At 47.0% G+C, this 24569-nt stretch overlaps 1 protein-coding gene across 9 annotated transcripts in view; it reads right to left on the reverse strand.

Moving 5' to 3' along the window:
- Ilf3 (interleukin enhancer binding factor 3) overlaps positions 1 to 24569 on the reverse strand; it is a 41834-nt gene that overhangs the window by 1465 nt on the left and 15800 nt on the right. Inside the window, exons 2-19 of one of the 9 annotated variants that reach the window (XM_075966631.1) lie at positions 15937 to 16036; positions 15576 to 15614; positions 14958 to 15184; positions 14353 to 14530; positions 11397 to 11544; positions 10057 to 10148; positions 9575 to 9670; positions 8753 to 8864; positions 8232 to 8329; positions 7555 to 7666; positions 7359 to 7469; positions 6240 to 6439; positions 5757 to 5924; positions 4579 to 4704; positions 4243 to 4419; positions 3995 to 4151; positions 3819 to 3872; positions 320 to 682 (exon numbers count right to left, since the gene is read on the reverse strand). In XM_075966631.1, the coding sequence (XP_075822746.1) occupies positions 320 to 682; positions 3819 to 3872; positions 3995 to 4151; positions 4243 to 4419; positions 4579 to 4704; positions 5757 to 5924; positions 6240 to 6439; positions 7359 to 7469; positions 7555 to 7666; positions 8232 to 8329; positions 8753 to 8864; positions 9575 to 9670; positions 10057 to 10148; positions 11397 to 11544; positions 14353 to 14530; positions 14958 to 15184; positions 15576 to 15614; positions 15937 to 15939 (2461 nt within the window). In that variant the 5' untranslated portion in view covers positions 15940 to 16036. Of the gene's footprint in view, positions 1 to 319; positions 683 to 2023; positions 3388 to 3818; positions 3873 to 3994; positions 4152 to 4242; positions 4420 to 4578; positions 4717 to 5756; positions 5925 to 6239; positions 6440 to 7358; positions 7470 to 7554; positions 7667 to 8231; positions 8330 to 8752; positions 8865 to 9574; positions 9671 to 10056; positions 10149 to 11396; positions 11545 to 14352; positions 14531 to 14957; positions 15200 to 15575; positions 15615 to 15936; positions 16037 to 24569 lie in introns of those variants that run through there. The other 8 variants (XM_075966630.1, XM_075966638.1, XM_075966637.1 and 5 more) reach the window with 8 other exon arrangements.

Raw genomic sequence — 24569 nt, forward strand, 5'->3', positions numbered from 1 at the left:
ATGGCTGTTGTTCTGTCCTAAAGACAAACTTACACTTACTCACACCTACGGGGTGACAGAGCACACGAGGCGGACAGAGGTCAGTGCACAGCTCTTGAGAAGTTCCAGGAAGCAGCCTTGCAACTTTAATCCTGGTACCTAGCCACAGCATAGTGGCAGAGGCCTCAGCCATAGATGGGAGACAGGGAAGGGACCCAGGGTCATGTTTCCAGATTTCTCCCTACACTCAGTCTCCCAGAGTGCCTCACAATTAGTTCCTGGCTAGAGCTGAGCTTTTAAGCATCCCCAACCAGGAGGTGGACACTGGACACCAACTCACTGAATTTGCTGTCGTAGCTGTAGTCGGAGCCCCCACCACCACCAGGGGAGTTGTAGGAGTTGGAGTAGGAGTAGCTGCCCTGCCCATGGCCATAGCCTTTCTGCTTGCCCTGCGGCGTGCCGTAGCTGCTGTACTGGCTCTGGTTGTAGGGTTGCTGCTGGCCCTGGTGGGACTGGTAGCCCGAACTGTAGGAGGGTTTCTGCTGGCCCCCATGCAGCGGCTTCTTCCCAGCATGCTTCGGGGGCACTGATGAGTTGTAGCTGTCTCCTTGGTAGTAGGAGCTGTAGCTGGATGAGCCACCACCGCCCCCGCTGCCTCCACCACCGGCATTCCCAGAATGCCCTCCATTGCTGTAGAACTGACCTAAACAGGGAAGCAGCAGATCAGGTGGAGGGTCCCAGGGTGAGGGCTGGGAGGGGAGAAAGGCAGCAGTTGTGGGCCCTGAAGGCTGGCCCACAGCTTACTGCTCAGAGCAGCGAGGAACAGATTGGAGCACGAGGCTCTGCTGGTCAAGGCAGCCTGGCTTAAGCCAGCCCAGCCTTCAGCTCCACTCACCCTCAGCTGATGACAAGGGGTCTTTGCCAAGCAGCAGCACGACAGCAGCTTTGCAGATGTCAACATTACAATGAGATGGGCTCCGAGCGTGGATGACATTCAGGACTAGCTGACGGCTACCCAGATGTCCCCAACGGTGACAGGAAAAGCAAAGCACCCAAAAGCAGTGAGCCACCCCCTTTCCCCTCCGTGCAGGAAATGAGCTCAACAGGCACAAATCTTGGGAACCCCAGAGATGCCTTGCCACGAGGTCCCTAAAACCATCATGGTCCTCAAAGACCAAGTGCTCTTAAGACAGTGACTTGAGATTCGAGACACTTGCCCGGTCTCCTTCCTTGGTGTAAACAACACACAACTGAAGGCATAGAGTGTGTCCTTAGTCTCATGAGAAGGCAAGCACAGACTGAGGTTAAATGTTTGAATCAGGACCTCAGTGGCAAGACTGATGAGCTAGCACTGTGGCTGCTACAGTCTCTAGCCCCCATTTTGGATCACTGGGTTTATCAATGTGTTCCCTATTGGAGACTTTGGATGGAGTGACGGGAACAGGGCAGGGCAGGGCAGGGCTTCAGCCTCACTGCAGAAAGAAGTTCCCACCTCCAGGCTCAGGAGAAGACAGAACATTTCCCAGTGCTCAACAGGGGCCTTGGAGCTCCCAGAAGCCTGACTTCCCAGATTAAGTAGCCTCAGCATGCAGACCTTTAGCCCAGTAAACCTCGTCAGCCCCAGACAGGAAGAAGGGAAAAGAGATATTCCCACACAGCCTGCCCTTCCTCCCCAAGTTGAGAACTAAAGGCACTATACCTTCCCTCTACCCACTGGTGGATATACACCCCGCCCCCACGCTGATGTTCCCCCCACTACTGGCACAAGCACTGGGAGAGGTAATTCCCCCGTGAAAGCCCTTCTGTAGACAGACCTCTCCCACCCCATCACAAAGCCACAACAATGCAGAGGAGGAAGTGTCCCACAATGCAAGAAAGCAAACACGGGGAGGCTCAGTGAGGATACTGGGAAGCCCAGGGCCAGATCACTCCCAACCCCAACCCCAGCACCTCCTCCAGGCCCCTGCTTTAGCTTCCCCAGGGTCCTATGCTGAGCAACTGAGCTGCCTGCTTGAAGCTGGGCATGAATGAAGACGCCAGTACGGAGGGCTCATTACTTTAACATGTATTCATTTAAAAAATAATAATAGTAATAAGGAAAGGGTAGGTTTTCAATGTCATTCAGAACTATTTCTTGGTATAAAAAGGCATTATTTGCAAACAATAACTTTCTAAAAAATAAAAATAAAATAAAATACATCATGCAAAGTCTTAGAAAGTTTCACTGACTTTTAAACCTTGGGGAACAAATCACACAATAACCATTTTGGCCATTTTTTGCCTGAATAAGCGTCAAATCTTGCAAGTCAAAGCAGGGGCAGATCTGTAGCAAAGACTACAGAGCAGAGGCCTAACCACAGTTTCACAAGGATTCCCACCTTGTACTTTATACACGGGGAGAAATTTCTAGATGCCAAGCAATGTAGACCCTGGTTGGGCCAAAGCTAGTTCTCTGTTAGAAAAAAAAAATTTGAGGATGTGTGGGCCTCTTCCAGCTAAGTTTTAAAGGCCCACTGTGAAAAAGAAAAACTCAAACCCAATCCAGGGAGTCCATGCATTGACAGTTGTGATCAGGACTTGCAAAATTTCACGTTATTCTCTCCTTTCAAGCCTGTCTCATTTCTCACACAGGTAACGGAAGCGCAGTTTTGATGCCTTTGCAAGTTCACTCTTTTAACTAAAGCAGCCACAGAACCGCTTCACCCCAATGATCCACCAGAGCATTTACAAAAGGTGGGAGGCCCTGCTCTCTGCAGTACACAAGTCCTGGCCATCCCAGAGGTTACATGCTCCTTAAAAGGGCAAGGAAAGTCAGCTGCTCTGGACCAGATATGCTGAAATGGTTTTCACACTGCCAAAGGCATCAATGAGATGTGAAAGTTGGTGAAAAGGTTAAAAATGCATACAAAACCTGCCGTAAATTAAGACAAAGGTAGATTAAAACGTGCCATTATCTGTCTCATTAAATAAAGGAATGCTTTCCATAAAAAGCAAAGATGGGTTTTGCCTTGACGCTGAACAACGCTGGCTCTAGAATTCTGAATTCTGTGCGAGGATGCACAAAAAAGAAAAAAGAAAAAAAAAAACAAGGAAGAAAAAAAAAAGAAAGAAAAATATCTGAGAAAAAGGTTTTTTTCCACTTAGTGTGAACTTCGAAATGACCAAGTTCAAAGGCAAATTCATGATAGAAACTGCCATTGTCTTAAGTCTGCAGGCTAACAGTTTCAGACAAGCTGCGGTGGAAAGCCACGGTTGAGAACCCCAGTGAAGCACAGGGACACAGCACGGACACTTTGGGTTTTGGAGTTGGAGGAAATTGGAGTAAAAAGTTGATTTTGTGTCAATACTTTTAGACGCTCTAGGAAGCCCCAAAATCATGATAGCCGTAGCAGTCTGTGAAAAAGTCACCTACAAAAGGGGGAGACAGAGCAGAGAGAAGAAATTAGAATTCTTTTGAAAAAGGGCACAGAGCGCCACATTTGAAATTCAGGTTTTAGATTTCTCTGCTCATGTAACCCCCCAATGAAGGCTCCTTCTCACGACAAAGAGCAGTGCACGGGCAGGAAGGCGCATTCTCAAAGACTGGTGCTTAAAGCAGAGAAATTTAAAAAGCCGACTTCAAAGGAACTTAGGCGATACACAGAGTGTGTTAGCATTAAAACTGTCAAGGACACACTTTGGGGATAGGGACTTGATGGCCGGCTAACCTAATCACCGCAAAAAGGTACGGCTGGTGGCCCTGAACCTCAGAGATGCTGAGGCCAGCACCCTACCCTAACTCAGACCCAGACTACGCTGCCGCAGCTTCCCAAGTGCAGACAGAAAGATCTCACACTTACTGTAGCCTGCTGTGGCCGAATTGTTGCCGTACCCATAGCTTCCATATCCAGCGCCTGCAAGAGAACAGACAGGTTCCAGAACAGATATTCACCCATCCTGCACCTTCCTCCCAAGGAAAGGTACACTAACATCCCTAAAGTATGCCAGTAGTGTCACAAAGGAGGAGGACCCTCACCAGCATTCATGTAGCCTCCTCCATGGTTGGCGCCACCAAATCCTCGCCCTCGTCCTCGCCCACGGATATTCCCGCCTCTGCCTCGGCCTCGAAGGTTAGGAGGTGGGGGTACCTCATTATGCATGGGGCCTCCCATGCCGAAGCCAGGATTGTGTGGCTGAAAGAGATTGCATAGGAGTGGGGTTCACCCCCCCTCAGATCAACCAAATTCCTACCCAAGGCCAGAGGGGTCAAAGTTGCATCCTCACCTTGGCAGCAAATTTAGGTCCACCTCGGACAGGTACGGGGGCTCTTTTCTTTTTGTTGGCTTCAAGGGCCAGGGGGGCATCAGGAAAAAGCTTTTCTAATGCAGCAAGAGCAGCATAAGCCTTTGCCACCTTTTTGTTTGAACCAGCACCTTGAAACTTCTGTCCATCCACTTCAACCTGTGGAAAAGACACTGTGTGGGAACTGAGCTAACCCAGTACCTCCCTCCTCTCATTGTAAGGGTCTAGCTTAAAACCTTTCTACAGAGGCCCAGGCCTCTCCCACAGCACTGATTTCCCAGGAAGCTTAGGGTTTCCTCTAGCCACCAAATTACTCACCTCCATAACAAATCGTTTGTCGTGGCTGCCCCCAGTCTCAGAAATGAGCTCATATTTGAGGCCACGCCTCTTCTCATTAAGCTCCATAACCGGGTTCTTGCCATGCTTAGTCAATATTGGCCCCTGCTGCTTGCCGTCCTCAGGGAAAGCACAAAGAAAACCCACTAAATTAGATTTGGACACTTCACTACCCAAAAGCCATAGCTACTGAGCCAAGCCCTCTCACTGGATCTGGACCAGCCTGTGTATGCCAGCTGACACGTCTCAGTGATACAACCAGCTCCACCCACGCTGTTCTGGCTTCCTGGGTACAGGTTCTGGGTTCCACAGCTCCCTTTGCAGGTCACTTAAGATCTGACAGGTGAGTCCAACCTTTTGACATTGCAAAACATTACTGTATACCAAAGACCCGCAAGATGGCTCAGCTCAATGGGTAAAGACGCTTGCGGCCAAGCCTGATACACAAGTTCGGTCTCTAGAACCCACACAGTAAAAGCAGACTTCTACAAGTTATACTATGACCACTAAATATGCGCTGTGGGTTCTCATGCCTTTGAGCATGCACATGCACACAATAATGAATGTAATAAAAAAATAATAATAAAATGAAATTGCCATGGGGCTTATTATAGTAAAGGGGGAAAATGGTTCAGGGGCCAGAGTGATGCCTCAATGGTTAAAAGTACTGACAACTCTCTCAAGACATGGACTTGGTTCCCAGCATCCACATGGTGGCTCACAACCTTTGGTTTTTGCTTTGTTTTTCAAGACAGCGTTTCTCTGTATAGCCCTGGCTGTCCTCAAACTCACAGAGATCCACTTGCCTCTGCCTCCTAAGTGTTGGGATTAAAAGCATGCACCACCATCAATCACCTGGCCTCAACCTTTCTAAACTCCAGTTTCAATGAACTGAATGCACTGCACACATGTGTTGCATAGGCACAGAAAAAAGATACACAAAAACATAAATGATAAAATGGGGGGAAAAAACAAGTTCAAGTTTGAGAAACATTCACTCCAGTTACAAAAATACCCAAAAACTGCAAAACAATCTCAGGTCACAGGTTGGACATCTCTGGCTCTGTCCTGCATACAAGGACTAGTGACTACCTGCTCTGTCCTGGCAATATCACCCACCATGCACACAACATCATTCCCAGCACCCACCACAGGCTCACCTCAGTAGTGGCATCTGAAGGGAAGACAGAACTAGGGTTGGAGACAGCTTCTACCACAGGGGGCGGGGCCACTATTGTTGGCTTCCCATCTGACTCCTCAGCTGAGTCCTCCCCCTTGCTGGATTCTCTGCCTTCAGCTCCTGTTGACAAGCCCATGTCTTGTAACACCTGTGGAGCAGACAGACAGACCCAGGGCTCAGATGACAGAAGGCTTTCAAGGAACCACCTACAAAGGCCCTCCCCATACTGCAGAGCTTTCTAGGATAACTTGCAGCACAATCTTAGCTACCTGCAAAGGTTTGCTTGTTTATTTGTTTTTTTTTTCCTTTTAGTTTCTCATGTTGCTTCTGAATATGTGACTTGTCAAACAATCAAAAATCTAACTCCCTGCATTTCTACAGTCTTTCTGAGATGTCAGTCTGCAAACGGAGGCCTAGCGGGAAGTACGTTTTCTGTTTTGCAAGGAGTATCCACCCTACTTACCTTTACAGCCACATGTAGTTTGGCGGTCTTTTTAGATGGCCCTGAAGCCTCAAAGGTACTGCCATCTACCTCCACAGACATGGTGAATATGGGGGCATGAACAGGACCTGTCTGGGAGATCAGCTTGTACTGCAGCCCTGGCTTCAGCTGGTTCAGCCTCATCAGGGCATTCATAGCTTGGGGAGGTTCAGCCTTCTCCTCTAAGAAGAGAACAAGGCAAGACAGGATGAAACTTCCATAGCCCAGAAAAGCCAAAACTAAAGACGTCTACATGACTCTGTGGCACATGACCTGGCCTGAGCCTCTCCTGCAGCCAGTGGAGGTGCAACTTCCCATGGGACCCTATCACTGCACCTGTGCCAGTTACTAGTTTTGGGGGAAAGTGGGGTGATGAAAAGGGTTCTCTCTCACTCTTTATCTCAGCATAGACTTGAAGTCACAGCAGTTTTCTCACCTCATGGGCTCTGGGATTAGAGATGTGAGTCACAAGACCCAGACATTGGGCTTTTACAATAGTTAAATATCAAGGGCAGCCTGGTCTACATAGCCAGTTCAAGGACATCTAGAGCTACATGATAACAGAGAACACGTCTCAACAAACCAACAAACAAATAAACAAACGGATGAATGAATAAATGAATATCAAAGGCTGAGAAGATGGCTAAGAGGCCAAAGAGCCTACTATGAATTGTCTGAGAGTTCAGATCCTGAGAGCTCACATTAAGCCACATGGGATGAAAAACATTTGTGATCTCCACACTCCCATGGCTAGACAGTAGGTGGAAGCAAAAGAATCTCCAGGAAGCCCATGAGGCATCTAGCCTGGCCTGCCCAGCAGGAAACAACAAAGAGACCCTGTCTAAAACAAGGTGGAAGGCAAGGGCAGGCCAAAGTTGCCCTCCAGCCTCCACGAACACCATGCCACATGTACATTCACACCCACACAAACTCTTTTCAAACATATGGATTTAAAAAAAAAAGTAAAGTAAGGTTTTTAATATGATCTACCAGGAAAAAAAAAAAGACAAAGCAAAAGCAAAAAGCAAACTTATCACTTCCAGACATACAGTGACTGAGCCAGACAGAGGAAAGGGGGCACAAGTCAGGGCATGTTCCTACCTTTCTTCTGAATCTTCTTTTTCTTTTTGCTGGGAGACTTCTCCTCCCCATCTTCTTCAATGGGACGTTTCATGGGTGTGATGGCATAGGTGGTACTGGGGGGGATTTGAACTGAAAAGAGAGCAAGAAGAAGCACCTGAGATATGCAGACAGCACTATGGAGAGAGCCCTGTCATCAATGTCCACATGTCCTTACCAGTGTAGTCCACTGGGTTCTCGTTCTTTGGTTTCTTGGGCATTTTGGAAGGCAGGGGGTCCATTCCTAGAACTTTATGGAGTTGACCGAAAGCAGCCAGCCGCAGAGCATGCTAGAGAAAGGAATAGGAATCTGACTCAGCTGCCTCATGCCACAGGTACCGAATGTGTGCTCACTAATGCCTTCTGAGATGGGGTGGGAGCTGGGGGGCCTGCTAATAGTTTCCCCTAGGTCAGCAAGGGGTCCCCCCGACAGCCAGGGCAGGGCTTGACAACTCTGGCCCAACCTTGCTGTGGGGGAGTGGCAGCCTGTGACCACCCCCCTCAAGATGAGTACAGGAGACCCCAACCTGGGGGCTGGCTGCCACATGGAGTCAGGTGGTGGACCTGTGGGGAAGAACCCCCAGAGCAGTCCTTACAGCAAAGCTGTGGCTCACTACCCTCGCTGTGCCAACACGGCAGTAGGGCAGGGCAAGAGACAGACAACCATCACATGTGGCACCAGAACAAAGAAGCAGTCCAGATTGGGGCTCCCTGTATCAGACACCATGCCTTTGCCTTGGTCCCCAACCTGAGCCTATGTTCCAGGGGCTGCCCTTCAAATGCCCAGTAATGGAACTGGGAGCCAGTGAGTGCAGACTGGGTAAGGGCTCATGTTGGCAATGGCGACGACTATACCTGCGCACTCTGTGTGATATCTTCCCGTTGCTGTCTGTCTAGATGCCCAATAGCATCAGTGGCTTCTTTTTCACAAGGGTCATAAATGCCAGAACCATCTGAAGGCAGGAAACAAGGAAGATATGCAGAGGATTATCCCTTGTCGTCTCATAAGAGTTGTTGGCTGAGGGAACCAGGTGTGTTACCCCCCCGCACCCCATCCACACCCAGCTCTGGAAAACATACCGAGCTCGGTGACCCACTCGGCATCCAGCCCTTGACAGAAATAAATCATATGTGTCTCAGAGCAAAGTCATGTGGGAGTGGGTCACCACTGGCCCCGGGTCCGCCCTGATTCACGGCTGCGGACCCGGCACAGGGCTGGATATGATGGTGCAAGAGGGTAGTCACATGCTTTGGCCCTAGCAGGGGGGCATGGAGCTGCTATGTCCCTAACCCAGTCAGTGGACCAGTGAGGCAGTGGCTATAAGGCCTTCATCCCTGTCCTTGTCCCTGTCCCTTGAAAGCCACAAGGCCCCAACCTGGCATTACGATGCCGGATGCCAAACACTCCAGCACTCTTCGCAGGGCTTCACCAGCACCCATTGGCCTATTGGCAGTGCCGATGGACTTCTCACATAGCAGCTCCAGAGGCTGAAAGGCAAGAGGGACAATGAGCTTCCAGCTGCAAAAGGGGATAGCCTAGGAAGCCCTATCACTGGATTAGAGGGGTTAGGGGTCCTGAGATTCAAAGTCCACCAGTGATGAACATGCAACATCAGACATCTAGGCAGGGGTTAGCGGACTTTCATAAAGGCAGCATGGGCAAAGGGACAGCACTGAGGACCTAAGAAGGTAATTAGGCTTTGTAACCACTCAAAAAAAAAAAAAAAAAAAAAGACAGGGTTTCTCTGTATAGCTTTGGAGCCTGTTCTAGAACTTGCTCTGTAGACCTGGCTGGCCTTAAATTAACAGAGATCCGCCTGCCTTTCCCTCCCGAGTACTGGGATTAAAGATGTGCACTGCCACCGCCCAGCCTGAAACAATATTCTTAATAATGGCCTGTTGAGAAAGACAGTTTTAAAAAATAAAATAATAAAAAGAAAGAAAAACAGGCAGTTGGCAGAATAGGCCGTAGGTCCCTGATGGGAGGTGTTCAAGAACACTTGCACACCTACCCTTCCTTATATGACTAGTCACAGCAGATAGCCTAGGCAGTTCCCACCTCCTTTCTAAACTACTGCCACCCCACTCCATTCCACTCCACAACAGCCATCCAAATCAACAACCGTGAAGCTATGGAAAGGCTGAAAGTGCCTGTCTGGACAAACACTACCCCCAGCCCTAGTCACAAGGTGACTTACCCAGCCTCTGAGGGGACCCCAGGAGGGCACTCGGGTACACAAGTCCCTTAGGACACGGATGACAATGACGCATGACTTCAGCCCATTGGCTCTGGCCTAGAGGAAGAAAGCACAGGCTCTTCATACTCAGGGCACCATGGAGGACAGCAGGCAAACATGAACAACATAGTCTCATGGCACTGCTTTGCCAAGGGTAAACGGTTGCAAGGGTGCAAAGCCACCAAGTGTGTGGCCAGCACTGAGCTCCCTGTGTGTGTGGAAGCCTGTTACTCTTACTGCAAAGCAGCCCACTGCTCAGCATGAGCCTCCTCAGGGTTGTCAAGTCAAATGGATTTAGGCACGCTCCTTTAGCAGCTGCACGTTGCAGGTGCTAACAAGATCGGCACGGTACAAAGTTATGGACACTTTATGGTCAAAGTTAGCCATGTTGTAAAGCTTAGGCATTCTCTACTGAAAGACAAAGAGAAGAACAAAATGCAAACCTGGAACCACTTGGCGTGTCGGAGGGACGCCAAGGCAGCAAGGCATTTCTGCCTGTCCAGAACGTCCGGGGGGTCGTTGACTGATAGCGTTTCTATTCATGGATGGAATAAGAAGACAAGGCACAGTTTGACCAAGGGGTTCTGTCAGGTGCAAAGGGGATGTGGCAGCTTCCTAAATAAAGGGCAGCTGAGTCTCCCATAATCTCAATTTGTGTCCACCCTGGACAAGGGAAGGAGAGGCTAAATTGCCATCAGCTCTGCTGAGAGGAAGTCAGAAAAATTGGGAGGCCCTCTCCAAAATTTTAAACCACTGAAACAAAAACCAAAATCGAAAAAGAAAAGTTACTCTAAAAGGCACAATTGGTGGGGAAGGGAAAAGATAGGCCAACCCTATCTTCTAAGAGACCCATTCCCTTACTTTTTCCCCATAAATTAGCTAGGCTAGAATTTATAATAAGAAAAACAAAAATAAAAACAAAAAGGTGGGGGGGAGTGGAAATGAACTCCCTCTCTGCTTCTCAAACAGGTATCCACCTGTATGTAGCACAGGGGACCACCTCCGCACACCAGGCGGGACTGCCCTAGCCCCAGGCCTTGACAGAGAGAGTCCTGTTGGTCAAAGGTCCAGCGTCCCTGAGTGGATAAGCTAAGAGGGTTTTCTTTGGTCATTGGCATCAGATACATGAGCCAAAGGAAAATCAACAAGTCAGCCTCCACTGCGGCACAGCTAGCAATGCTGTCGTTTGGCTCTGCCAGCTATCAGGGATTTGAATAAGGCCTGACAGCAGGCCCAGGAGGGCTGCAGGGAGACCATGAATTGTGGATGAGTGCAAAGACTGGGCTGGAAGACAGCACAATGGTTTAAAACCTTATCCAAAAGTCTGCTGCAGCTCCTGGACTCTATAAAGCTCAGAGTGCCACAGGCAGAGGCCAAACGAAAACACCCAGGCTGTGCTGCAGGGCTAGCTGATAGCTACTCCTACGTGCCGTTCATACAGAAGCCATCTGGTTGCTGCTAAGCAATGCAACACTGTAAGACTCCCGGGGACATACTTTTTTTCAGAGGGAAACAAGTTTAACAAAGAGGTTCAAAACAATTCGAGAAAATGAGAAACGAAATGGTGCACACCCTATGCAAAGTGCTACTCACTTTTAGTGCCACTGTTGAGTCAAACTCCCAAGAACACAGGGCCAAGGGGAGACATAAATAAATTTAAGTATAGGCAGTCAGAGCTACACCGACACCCTCAAATCAAAGCACTCTAAAACTGAATAGCACATTTGAGCGAGAGGGAACACCAAGTCTGCAATGTTCTGCTGGCCTTTCTCAGCATCCCTACCTCCGGCTAATACTTTCTCCATTTCTTCTCTGACAACAGGGGAGGTCAGGTGGATGGTCAAGGACAAAGGGGGTTCTTTTGTGTTTTTTATCAAAATCGCAGCATCATCCACAGACTGGAGTATTTCGTACTTGTCTTCTGTCACAGTCTGGAGGAGGAAAAGAAGGTAGCTTTCAAAACACTTTCTCTGTACAACAATCAACAATTCTGACAAACTCCATTGGGTCTCAGGTTGTGAATCTGAGGAGAACCTCTAATCCTGCAGTCAGAGAAGCTATTTCCACCAAGAATGTTAAAATGTAAAGGGAGGAGTCAAGTGTGGTGGCTCATACCTATAATCCCAGCAGTTAGAGACTAAGGTAGGGTAATGAGTTCAAAGCTAACACAGACCACAGAACAAGACTATCTCAAGGGCAGGGAGTGAGAGGAGCAGTGGCAGCCACTCCAGTGATTTAGGAGACTGAAGTCAGAGGATCACTTGAGCCCAGGAGGTTAGGGCAGGCCTGAGCAGCATAATGACACCAACAACACCCAAGGTTAATTTAAAAAAAAACAAAAACAACCAAACAAAAAAGAAACCAAATGTAATTCAAGCCTAAGATCAAAGTACATGCCTGAAATCCCAGCACTCTGAAGACAAAAGCTAGACAACACTGCTGCTTGAGGCCAGCCTGGTCTACAGAGCAAGCTCAAGGCAAGCCACAGCCACCCAGTGAAATCTAGGATAAAAATAAATAACTTCAACAGCTAGTCAACCAGGGAGGCACATACGTATAACCCTAGCTCTCAGGATGTTGAGGATGGGAACTGAACTCAAGGCCAGACTGAGATACAACAGAGAGCTCATCTGGAAAAATAGGTCTTCTTTCTCATTTTCTAAGATAGGCTCTTCCTGTCCAGTGGCTTTCCTGCCTCAGTCTCAGTGCTGGTTCAAGGCTGGGACTTCTAATTTCTAACATGGCCTTAACATGCATACACTTCAAGGACGCAGAACAAAGCCCATGTCACTGGATACTGTGTGAGACACCCAGTGTCCATGACAGAGGGTGATCCTCAGCCTGAACAAGTCCATGCAGGGAGGAGCAGTCGGCAGACCCCATGGGAGAGATGCACATGCATTTCTATAGCTTATAGCCAATGACAGACATGGGTGTATATGCGTCCTGCAGAGAATAGCTATGGGTGCTCGACAGTCCAACCTCAACTTCTTTATAAGATAGCTTCTATTAACTGGAAAAAAAAAATCCAGTTTCTTAAACTATTTTTGTTAAAAGAAGGAAAGTGAGCCGGGCAGTGGTGGTGCATGCCGCCTTTAAACCCAGTACAGGAGGCAGAGTTCAAGGCCAGTCTGGACTACAGAGCTAGTTCCAGGACAGCTAGGGCTGTTACACAGAGAAATCCTGTCTCGAACAAGCAGAGAAAAAATAAATAAATAAAAGAGAGAGAAAGTAGGCTGGGCACTGGTGGTGCACGCCTTTAATCCCAGCACTCGGGAGACAGAGGCAGGCAGATCTCTGAGTTTGAGGCCAGCCTGTGCTACAGAGTGAGTTCCAGGACAGCCAGGGCTACACAGAGAAACCCTGTCTCAAAAAAGGAAAGTGCATATACTGTAGAGGACAGATGCCCTGGAAATTGGTATTGCAGATTTCTCGACCTCAGCATGGCTCACCTGCTGGATGAGGTAATTCTTACCTAAGAGAGGAGGCTGCCCTGTGTCACACAGGGTGTTCAGAGTATCTCTGGTAACCACTTCCCCCAATCTCAGATGGCCAAAAGTACCCAGGGAGGGTGGCGATGTCAGATGTCAAGAACCACTGACATAATGAGCATGGCCTAGTGTACACACTAGGGACGGACTTGGGCAGGCTCACTAAACACAGCTATAGGCACACGTTATAAGGCTCCTACCACATCCATTACAGTGCCTAGAAAATACAAAGCTCTTTCTTTCAAAATATTTACCAAAGTGTTCCACATAACAATCTTTAGAAAGAGACAATAGTAATCATGAAATCACAGCTATGAGAAACCATCTGAGGGTATGACCTTGAGGAGTTCCTCAAGTTTCTAACACTTGCTCTTTCAGATCTCAATTCATACCATTCTCTGAGCAAGTACCCAAAAAGCCTTATATTATGGAATGTTTACGGACACACAAAGATATTTTTCTTTGCAGAGTAACGTAACAATACTTAAAACCAACTTTGAATTTCTGTGCGTTTATCTTTTAAATTAAATCTAGAAGAACTTTTTTGGAAATGCAGAATACAATAATAAAGAATCTCTGCTGTCTCTGGTGGCCCCCACTGGGGACAAAATGGACAGATTATCAAAGCAAGTGGGAGAGATAGATACATATAAATCTGACCTGGGGTCTGGCTCAGTAAATGTTCAGTAAGTAAAGACTTATTTATGCAATATTTTAGTAATAGAGGAAATGATTTGGTTGAGGGTTTTGGGTGTTTTTTTTTGGGGGGGGGGGTCTTACTCTAGAGCCTAAGATGTACTTAAATACTCATAGTCTTCCTGACTCAGCATCTTAAATGCTGGGATTACAGGTATAAACCACCACGACCATACTGTTCCTCTTTCTCTCACTGAACTGCACTAGTCAGGTGAGTGGAGTTTTAAGTGTGTCCAGGTCTGATCCACGAAGAATTAATGCCCTTCCTTCATCCCATCCGGCCTACACATGATATTTCTAGCCCAATAGTCTAGGCTTCACACATGAGGCCACAAGGCTTTCACTAACTAGCAGAACGGGCACCACTATAAACAGCAGATGCCACAGACCCTCAATGGCTCTGTGGTGACCTGCTTCTTATGAAGGTGAACACATGGCAAATACAAGAGATGCTCCCCGGCACATGGCACAGATGGGCCCTCTCTTCCTCTGATCATCTTCTCCACAAGTGCTAGAATCCCCTCTGGCATGGTAGTGTTGCTGGTGACTCACAGTGAGCTGGATGGCCAGGTTGTCAGCCACCTTGTCCAGAAGGGCGGTTGTGGGCTTCTCCTTACAGAGCAGAACCAGCTCCAGATCCAAGTCCCCCTTGAGCAGAAGACCCTTGGCTACCAGGCCGACCCGCATCACGCCCCTCAGGGTCCTAGTCATGTGTTCCGCCTTCTGTTCCCTGTGAGACAGACAAAAGTCAGGCTCAATAGGAAGCCAACCTAGCCAGTACCCAAAGAGACTGGCACTTCTTAAGAGAGATGCTAGCCTAGCTGTGCCACATGGTGACAGAGACCTGCAACCCCAGCATTCAGGAAGCTGAGGCAGAGGACTTCTGTGATTTTGGTGATATAAAATGAGCTGAAGGTCAGCATAGGCTATCCCCTAAGATCCTGTCACAAAACAAAACAAACACACTACAAGAGCTAGGCAAAGCAGAGGCAGAAGGCATCAGGAATTCAAGGGCAGCCTTTAATACACAGTGAGGAAGCAAGTCTGGGCTACATAAGACCCTGCCCGAAAAGACCTGCCTTCCTCAACAAGCACACAGAGAGAGAAAGAGAAAAAGAGAGAGGGGGAGAGGGAGAGAGAAAGCACCTGAGACTCACCCAGCCCCTTCTTTGCTCTCGTCGTCTGGGGGTGTGTCCATATTGTCTGCCTCGGTGAACTCATTGCCCTTCTCTTGCTCATCAATCCAGTCAGAGACAGCCTTGAGGGCTCGCTCAGTGTGAGATACCATATTCTGTACGGCCTCCAGCTCCTCTTGCGTTGGGTATACTGAAGAATGTTTTGCCATGACATGGCGATCATCATTCACAAAAATTCTCATGGGACGCTGGAAATGTGAAAACTACGCTAAAAATGATGCAAGGACAGGCAGCAGCCCACCCCTTACCATTTAGTACCATTCCATCCTTCACAGAAGATAGACTATGGGAATGTGGCCAAGGGCCTGAGAGGACACTCTCCACGCAACAGCAGAAATGGGGTACTTTACATTATCGCTCACTATACTACAGTAGTCCCCCCTTATCCGCGGGGTACACATTCCAAGACCCCAGTGGATGCCTTAAACCGCGGATAGCACCAAAACCAAAATATGGTCTGAGTTTAACCTCTACGCACACTGGTATGGTAGTTTAATTGGTCAATCAGGCACAGGAAGGGCTTAGACAGGACGGAATGTGAATGTGCTCTCCCTCCAAGTAGCTGATCATCCTACTCACCCTTCTTCTTCTTGTGATGAAGTGATGATGATACAATGCCTACGTGATGAGATGAAGTGAGGTGAATGACGCAGGCATCAGGACGGTGCACAATTTAAAACTTAGCTATTTTTTCTTTCTGAAAATTTCCACTTAATATTTTCAGACTGCGGTGGACCGCAGGTAACTGAATCCGCGGGAAGCCAGAACACGGCTAAGGGGGGACTACTGTATTCACATCGTGACACGTAATTACTTTAGAAATTCAAATGTCTAAGACAAAAAATTCTAACAGTATCAAATACTTTGGGGACACGCTACAGGAATCTTTGTATATAAGTGAAGAAATAGTGTCTATGAGCAAAGAAAAAAACTGTCTTACCATTTTTCCTTCCTTTTCTCTTGTAGTGTCTGGAAATCAGTCCTGGTTTATCTTTTCAAATTGTGACAGCTTTCCTTGGTGTTACCAATACTTCAACTATCTATAAGACCAGAAAACCTTTTTAGTTTGAAATACCCCAGAGGCAGATAATCTCAGAAGCCATATACTTGGTTGTAAAGATGAAGGAGTTTGCTCACGAAGAGTCTGCTCACAGCAGGACACATCTGTCTTCCCAGGTAGCCAAGTCAAGGCACTAAACAACTCACTTCAATTTCCCTTCATATGAAAACAGCAGGCTTCCAGACACCTATCTGAATCCAGCCACAGAGGCAGGCACCTGTTTCCCTGTGGTCCGGTTCATTTCTTCCTATACAGCATGCGGGGAGTTGGGAGGGGGGAGCACAGCAGAGAGGGGTATCAGGATTTTATGCGACCCAGGCTGGCCACAAAGTCCAAATCTTTCTGCTTCCACCTCCGAAGTGCCAGGAATACAGACATACACCCCTCAAACCGAGCTTGGACTCTTGCAATTCTAGAACAGGGACTCATACAGGTCTATGTTCTACCACTGACTATAACCTTCAACCCCAAGTGTCAATCATGCAAGTGTGTGATATATGCACCCAAGTCTTTTGCCAGTTTTTCAAAACAGGGTTTCTCTGTAACTTTGGAGTTTGTCCTGAAACTTGATCTATAGACCAGGCTGGCCTCAAACTCAGAGATCTGCCTGCCTCCTGAGTGTTGGGATTAAAGACATGCATCACCACCACCCAGCTATCCACACAAGTCTTTGTGGGTACACTGGAAAGACAAGAGGGCTGTAGGTGTTCTGTCCTATCACTCCCCACTTTATCCCCTTGCAATAGAGCCTCTTACCAAACCTAGAACTACATTGGCACCCAGAAAGCCCCTGGTATCCTCCTGTCTCTGTCCCACCCACAGCACTAGGGTTATGTTTTTCATGAGGCCATGTCCAGCTTTTTACAAGAACACTGGGAATTCTTATTTCATTTATTTCTTTTGATTTTGGTTTTCGAGACAGAGTTTCTCTGTGTAGCTTTGAAGTCTAGCCTCAAACTCACAGAGATTCACCTGCCCCTGCCTCACCAGTGCTGGAATTAAAGGTATGCAGCAACATTACCTGGCGACACTGGGAATTCTAACTCAGGTCTTCGCAAGCATTCCTATTCATCAGGCCATCTCCCCAATCCCAGGGTTGGCTTTTCAAGGCAGGATCTCCTATAGCTCAAGCTGGCCTCAAACTTGCTATACAGGGAAGATGACCTTCAATAACCGATTCTCCTCTAGCCCTACCTACCTCATAGGCATTTGCCACAGAAAGATTTTACTTAGTCTGTAGTTCTGAGCTCAACCAGAGAGACTCTTGCTCAGAGTTAAGTACATGCTCATTTCACTGGCTATACTCCAACACCAAAGCATGCTGGGCTTTACAAATGAACTAGAGCAGAAAGTGAAACAGGTTGCTCAGTAGTACAGCATGTGCTTAACACACTGCAGGCACTGAATGTTGTCCTCAGAACTAAAAATGAAAACTCAAAACATAATCTAAGCTGGGAATGTAAGTGATCCAGACAAGATGTCTGGAGTTCAAGGACAGAAGTTACATAACAACCCCTGGCAAAAACAAAAACAAACAAATAAAAAAACCACAAAGGAGGGCTGGCAACATGGGTTGATTGATGGGCTGCCACTAAGCCTCATGACCTGAGTTTAAACCCGAGGGCCCACACAGTGAAAGGATAGATCCATAGGTTGTCCCCTGACCAAATGTATGCCACAGCACATCCCTCTCCTGTGCAAATAAATGCAATAAAAAATTCTGAATCATCAGTTAGGTGATGGTGGTCACACCTTTATTCCCAGCACTCAGAAGGCAGAGGCAGGCAGCTCTCTATGAGTTTGAGGCCCAGTCTGGTCTACAAAGCAAGTTCCAGAACAGCCAGGTTTGTTACACACCCCAAACAAACAACAACAACAAAAAAACAGCCCTATCTCAAAAAACAAAGCAGTAAAACTCAAAGAAGTAAAACATAAGATTAACAAGCTACCAGAAAGTGTTATAAGTAGAAATGTTCATCAAAATATGAGGGCTAGGGGGCTGGAGAGATGGCTCAGAGGTTAAGAGTGCCTGCTCTTCCAAAGGTCCTGAGTTCAATTCCCAGCAACCACATGGTGGCTCACAACCATCTGTAATAGGGCCTGGTGCCTCTTCTGGCCTGCAGACATACACACAGACAGAATATTGTATACATAATAAATAAATAAATATTTAAAAAAAGATATGAGGGCTACTCTTGTATAATCCTAACAGTTGGTGAGTACAGAGGCAGGAGTACTGTAAGATAGAGGCTAGTCTACAGAGCAAATTCCTGGACAGCCAAGGTTACACAAAGAAACACTGTCTCAAAAAGCAGGAAGGAGAAAGAAAACTGCTTGTTAGAAATGGAAGTACTTCTTGTAGCCCTGTATTCAAGAAGCAGAAGCAAGTGGTGAAAAAGTTGAGGCCAGCCTAGGCTACCCAGCAAAACTCTGTCTCAATAAATAGACAGGACAGGTAATGGCACTTCCTAAGCAAGTATGAACACCAGAGACGAATCCCTAACACTCATGCAAGGAAGTCTGCAAACACAGCAATGTGTTGGTCAGAGACAGGAGGATGGCTGCAGCATTCTGCTGACAGTGTAGCTCCAGATTCAGTGAGTGAGCTTGAGTTAAAGGTCTTAAGGTCTCTGGACTGCCAGAGCAAGACACATACAATCCTCCTCTGGCCTCCTTTCCCCTCACACACACAGATACACAAAGAAATCAAACGTGCACACATATGCATACAAATAGACCAAAATATCAACTCTAGGTGTTTGAAGAAGAAAAAAGGTAGGAGCACTGACCCGAAGGACACTACAGTGATAGACAAAAGGTCCTAAAGAGCTTCTGTCACATAGGAAAGGAGAGCTCTCAGCTTTGTTTGCAGAGAGCCTGGGTTGATGCAGACTCCTAACCAGTCCAAGCACTGAAGATAAGTGATTATTGAGTGCCTGACCCTAAATAGAACATCACAAGAGAGGACAGAGAGACAGTAAGAGCTGGATGTGGTAGGAGTGCTGTGAAAGCATGTCTTCTGGATGGCATGCACTGTACTCATGAGCCAGTCGCTGGAGCTAACTGGACAAGAGCTACACTATGTAGAGCGTGTCAACATTTTACCGTGGACGAAGGAGGTGCTTATGAGGCTGCAGCTGCGGAACTTCTGGTAGTTAACAGTTGCTGATGGAGACAATCATTTTCTTCAATGATACATGCCCATGCTCTAGTATGAAACAAGCCCTCCCCACCATCACCACACAATACACACTTACACAAGCAACCCTAATTAAAGATAATGGTTACAAAACAACAAATAAAACCTAGGGCAAGAGGAAACTTGTTGAAAGGAATTTAGCAGGAATATGATAATGTGATGAGGGCAGTGAGACTAATCAAAATATATTATATACATGTACATAACTGTTGAAGGAAATTTCTAAAAGGAGGACCAGCAAGACGGCTCAAGGGGTAAGGGCACTGACAACCTATTCCTCCCCTAAGCGATCCTCTGAACCTCCTCAGGCATATTATGGCATGTGTCTACCCCCAAGCAATAAAAAGTGAACACAATTAAAAGACAAAGTAACATTTGGAAAAGTTAAAAGGTAGAAACAAGTGCATCAAATAGACACCCCCATGGAATCAGGAAAAGTTAAGTCACCCAAATGTGTAACACAGTCTGCAGGGCAAATGAAGCTATACAATGACCCTCTAAACAACACGCAAACTGCAACATACTCAAGTCCTGCACTACGAATAGCCTGTCCAGTTTGCAATGTTGACTAGTGTCAACAGCTGAGCCCCTCCACAGCACTCTGTGCTCCATCACACCAGTGAGGCCCTCCATCCACACTGTTACAGCAAACACTATAGGCACAACTCTCGAGAGGCATAAGGTACAAGGACAAACTGCCAAGACTGGCCAAAGAGACATTCCCAAAAGGCTGCAGGACTGCCCACCAAATACTGCCAAGTTAGAAAGTTAAACTAACACCAGAGTGGTACTCGACAATGTTGGAGAGGTGGCTACCAGGAAAGAAGAGCAGAAAGGCTTCACAGGAACACAGTAGGGAAAGAGAAGAGTGTGGGAGTATGAGATGCTAAGAGTTAGGAGACCAAGCCTAGGCTGTAACTGCTCCTAAGCAGCCACAGATGGAAGAAACCACAACCCTGTGAGTTCAAAGTTGTTTGTCTGGCTTTCAACTTTCTATGGAGCTTCCTTCTTATACCTGCAGCATAGAGAGACCTCTGTACAACATCCCAAAAACCAAGCAGATCAGCCTACAAGAGCTATGAAGCCCAAGTCCCTCTGACCCCTAAAGTGGCAACAGCACTACTCCGAATAGTTACTGTCACCAGCTAATCCAAGTTATTTCCACAACAAGGAATGATGTGGGAGTGTCATATCAATCTGTTGATTTCATTGGTTAAGCAATAAAGAAACTGCTAGGCCCATTTGACAGACCCACCCTTAGGTGGGTGGAGTAAACAGAACGGAAGGCTGGGAGAAAGAAGCTGAGTCAGAGAGTCGCCATGATTTTCCCACTCCAGAGAGACGCAGGTTAAGATCATTCCTGGTAAGCCAGCTCGTGGGCTACAGCAGATTATTAGAAATGGGCTAGTCCAGGTGCGAGAGCTAGCCTAGAAGAGGCTAGATAGAAATGGGCCAAGCGGTGTTTAAAAGAATACAGTTTCCGTGTAATTATTTTGGGTAAAGCTAGCCATGGGGGCGGCCGGGTGCCGGGGACGCAGCCCCGCCGCTCCTACTACTACAAAGGAAGATTGACTGGAACTCAACTAGAAGTCAGCTATCCATAGCTGTGCTGAAAAAGGACACCTATGCACACCTGTAAGTTCAGCACCTGGTAGGTAGAGGCATGATCAGGATCAGGATCCTGTTTGAGGCAGGCCTAGGTTAAGAGAAAATTTATCTCAAAAACCAATACTTAAGATTGGGAGAAACAGCCGGGCGGTGGTGGCGCACGCCTTTAATCCCAGCACTCGGGAGGCAGAGGCAGGCGGATCTCTGTGAGTTCGAGACCAGCCTGGTCTACAAGAGCTAGTTCCAGGACAGGCTCCAAAACCACAGAGAAACCCTGTCTCAAAAAACCAAAAAAAAAAAAAAAAAAAAAAAGATTGGGAGAAACAGCCGGGTGGCTCACACCTTTAATCCCAACACTCAAGAGGCAGAGAGGCAGGCAGATCTCTGTGAGTTCAAGGCCAGCCTAGTCTACAAGAGCTAGTTCCAGAGTTCCAGGTCAGGCTCCAAAGCTACAGAGAAACCCTGTCTTGAAAAACCAAAGAGTTGGAGAAACAGCTTTGTAGTTAAGAGCACTGGTGGCTCTTGTAGAGGACTGGAGCTCAACTCCCAGCACCCATATTGAGTGATTTACACACTTCTATAACTCCAGCTCCAAGGGACCTTCTTCTGGTCTCCACAGACGCCTGTACTCTCATACTTATCCACACCCATACACAAGTAAAAAGAGAATGATTTTTTTTTGTTGTTACTTGTTTTTGTTTGTTTGGTTGGTTGATTTTGAGAGACAGGTTTCTCTGTAGCTTTGGAGCCTGTTCTAGACCAAGCTGGCCTTGAACTCGCAGAGATCGGCCTATCTCTGCCTCCCAAGTGCTAGATTAAAGGCATGTGCTGCCACCAGCAGGCTGAAAAAAGAATTATTTTTTTTAAAAAAATATAATGCTTAGATGTGATAACTAGAGGCTAGATGGCTTAGCAGTTGCTGCTCTCAAAAAGGCCCAAGTCAGCCAGGTATAAGGGAACATACCTTAATCTCAGAACTCGGGAGGCAAGTGGAGGGATCTCTGAGTTTGAGGGCAGCTTCATCTACACAGCACACAGTCAAGGCTATGTCTCAAAACACAAAACAAAAGACCGAAGTTCAGCTCTCAGCATCCACATGAGGCAACTCACACCCTCCTGCCTCTTCTGCCTCCGATTCCAGGGAATCTGACATCGCTCTTATGGACTCCACAGTACCTGCATACAGGTACACATACTAAAATATAACTAAATACACACATAAATAAAAAAATTAAAGCAAATCTTTTAAAAAAAATTCCTTTAATCCAGCAGGAGGCAAGGCAGGTGGATAGCTCAATTTCAGGCCAGCTTGGCTATATTTGTATAGCAGGGTTCAGACCAGCCAGAGGTGCGCAGCGAGAGCCTGTCTAGGGTGGGGGTAAGGGTGGGAGAACAATTATGGTATTTTGATGCCTTGAGCTGTAAGAAGGGGAGGAATAACTCAATCTACCTGCGTGTACCCAGCACAGATAAATACAAGGCTGAAATTACTGCATGCCTGTTGTTTCCCAGAAATACTCTAGGGAGAAAATACAAAAGGATGAGTAAAACTGGGAGACGCTGGCAGGGATAAAGCTGGGAGGTAGCTGTCCTGGGCTCATCTGTTCTCTTGAGAACTCAGGACAGATCTTCAGTTTCAGTTTGCAGTACTAGGAATGAAAGCCAGGGCTGTGAGACTGCTGAGCAAGTGCCCTACTGGTCATGCCCCCAGCCCCCTTTCACTTTATTTTGAGAAAATCTTGACAAATTCCCCCGTGGACCTTCACCTCATCTCTCCTGGCTTCCCCTCCCCCATGCTGCAGTTAGAGGTGTTACAGGTGTTCAGCAGTGCACACCACTAGTTGTCGTTTTATTTATTTTGTGTGTCTTTGGTAAGACTGGAGGGCGGTGGGCATATATGCATGCCACAGTGTGCCTGTGGTGGCTCTCTCCTTCCACACCTGTGGGTTCTGAGTATAAACTCAGGTCATGAGGCTTGGCAAGATGGCTTGGTCCCGTGGCTATACACACAGGACCACCACACCAGCCCTATTGGTTTACTTTACTGCATAATAAACTTAGGTATTTTTGATAAAGCACAGCCAGTGGCAGAGTAACTAGAAACAAATCCAAAGACCTGAAAACCAACCACAGTCTGGATTCTTCCAGGCAAAGGAAATACCAATCAGCAGCATGCCAGTCCCATGTACAGTACTATCAATCAAGCCAAATCTTTGTGAAATCTCGTGAATACATGACCTCTATTTGGAAGTATATTCATGCAGGCTGGAAAGGTGGCTTGGCAGTTAAGAGTATGTGCTGCTCTTCCAGAGGACCCCCGTTCAATTCCCAGAAAATCATGGGGGCTCACAACCTTCTATAACTCCAGTTCTGGGGAAATCTACTCTCTTCTGGCCTCAGGCAGCAGCAGGTACAAATGTGGTACACAAACAAACACGAAGGCAAAACACTTATTCACATTAATTTAAGAAAAGTTTACTTGTGTGTATGGAATTTCGGTATGCAGGCACAGCATAGTTAGCGAGAGGACAGCTTCAAGTGTCAATTCTCAAATACCATCCACCTCTTTTTTGAGACTGTCTCTCACCAGTCTGGAGTTTCCCAAGTAATTGTTGGGCTGCCTACCCAGAAGGCCCAGCAATCTTCCTGTACCCAGTTCCCATACCTGGAATTATATAAGTAAGTACACTATACCTGGTTTTTTTAAGTTTATTAGATTTATCCATTTTATATTATGTGTATGAGTGTTTTGCTCACACCATGTAAATGCCTGGTGACCAAAAGGGTCAGAAGAAGGCATCAGATTTCCTGGAACTGAACATGTAGATGGTTATGAGCATGCGTATGGGTGCTGGGAACCAAACCCAGGCCCTCTCTAAGAGCTACACGTGATCTTAACCACTGAGCTATGCCTCAAGCTCCCAAACTGGCTTAAAAAAACAAAACTTGTTCTAAGAACAAACTCAGGTTTCTCCTTGCAAGAACTTTACCAATGGAGCCATCTCTGCAGGCCTTAAAGTCCTATGTATTTAAACAATAAGTATTTATCAGATACCTCTTTTGTATGTTTTAAGTCAGGATTGGGTAAGATGAAAGATAAGGCAAACAAGTTCCCTGTTCCTAGGGCTGCTCTCCCAAAGGTCCTGAGTTCAATTCCCAGCAACCACATGGTGCCTCGCAACCATCTATAATGAGATCCTGATGCCCTTTTTCCACATTCAAGCATACAAAGCACTCATACCTTTAAAAAATACACAAATAAAGCCGGGCAGTAGTGGCACACAGCTTTAATCCCAGCACTCCAGAGGCAGAGGCAGGTGGATCTCTGTGAGTTCACGGCCAGCCTGCTCTACAGAGTTAGTTTTTGAACAGCCAAGGCTATACAAAGAAACCCTGTCTCAAAAGACAAAAAAAAAGAGAGAGAGAAGTTCCAGCAGTCAGGGACAAGAAACAGGGTCTCTCCCTTTTCTGACGCAGGGTTACTACTCCACAACACAAAACCTTAAGCTTATGGTATGTTGGCCATCTTTCCACCTCTAATTATACACAAGGTGAGTTTGTAACACTGTGCTGCCAAACAACAAACCAGATAATAATCAAGCCTTCCCAGACACTGGGGAATGGTCCTGAAGGAGAATTCTCATCTTACAGAAAACGTGGCTTTAAGCTGACAGCACTGTGCAGCACTCAGGTCATTCCTTCACCT

The sequence above is a fragment of the Microtus pennsylvanicus genome, chromosome 3 (genome assembly GCF_037038515.1).
Source record: "Microtus pennsylvanicus isolate mMicPen1 chromosome 3, mMicPen1.hap1, whole genome shotgun sequence".
Classification (NCBI taxonomy): Eukaryota; Metazoa; Chordata; class Mammalia; order Rodentia; family Cricetidae; genus Microtus; species Microtus pennsylvanicus.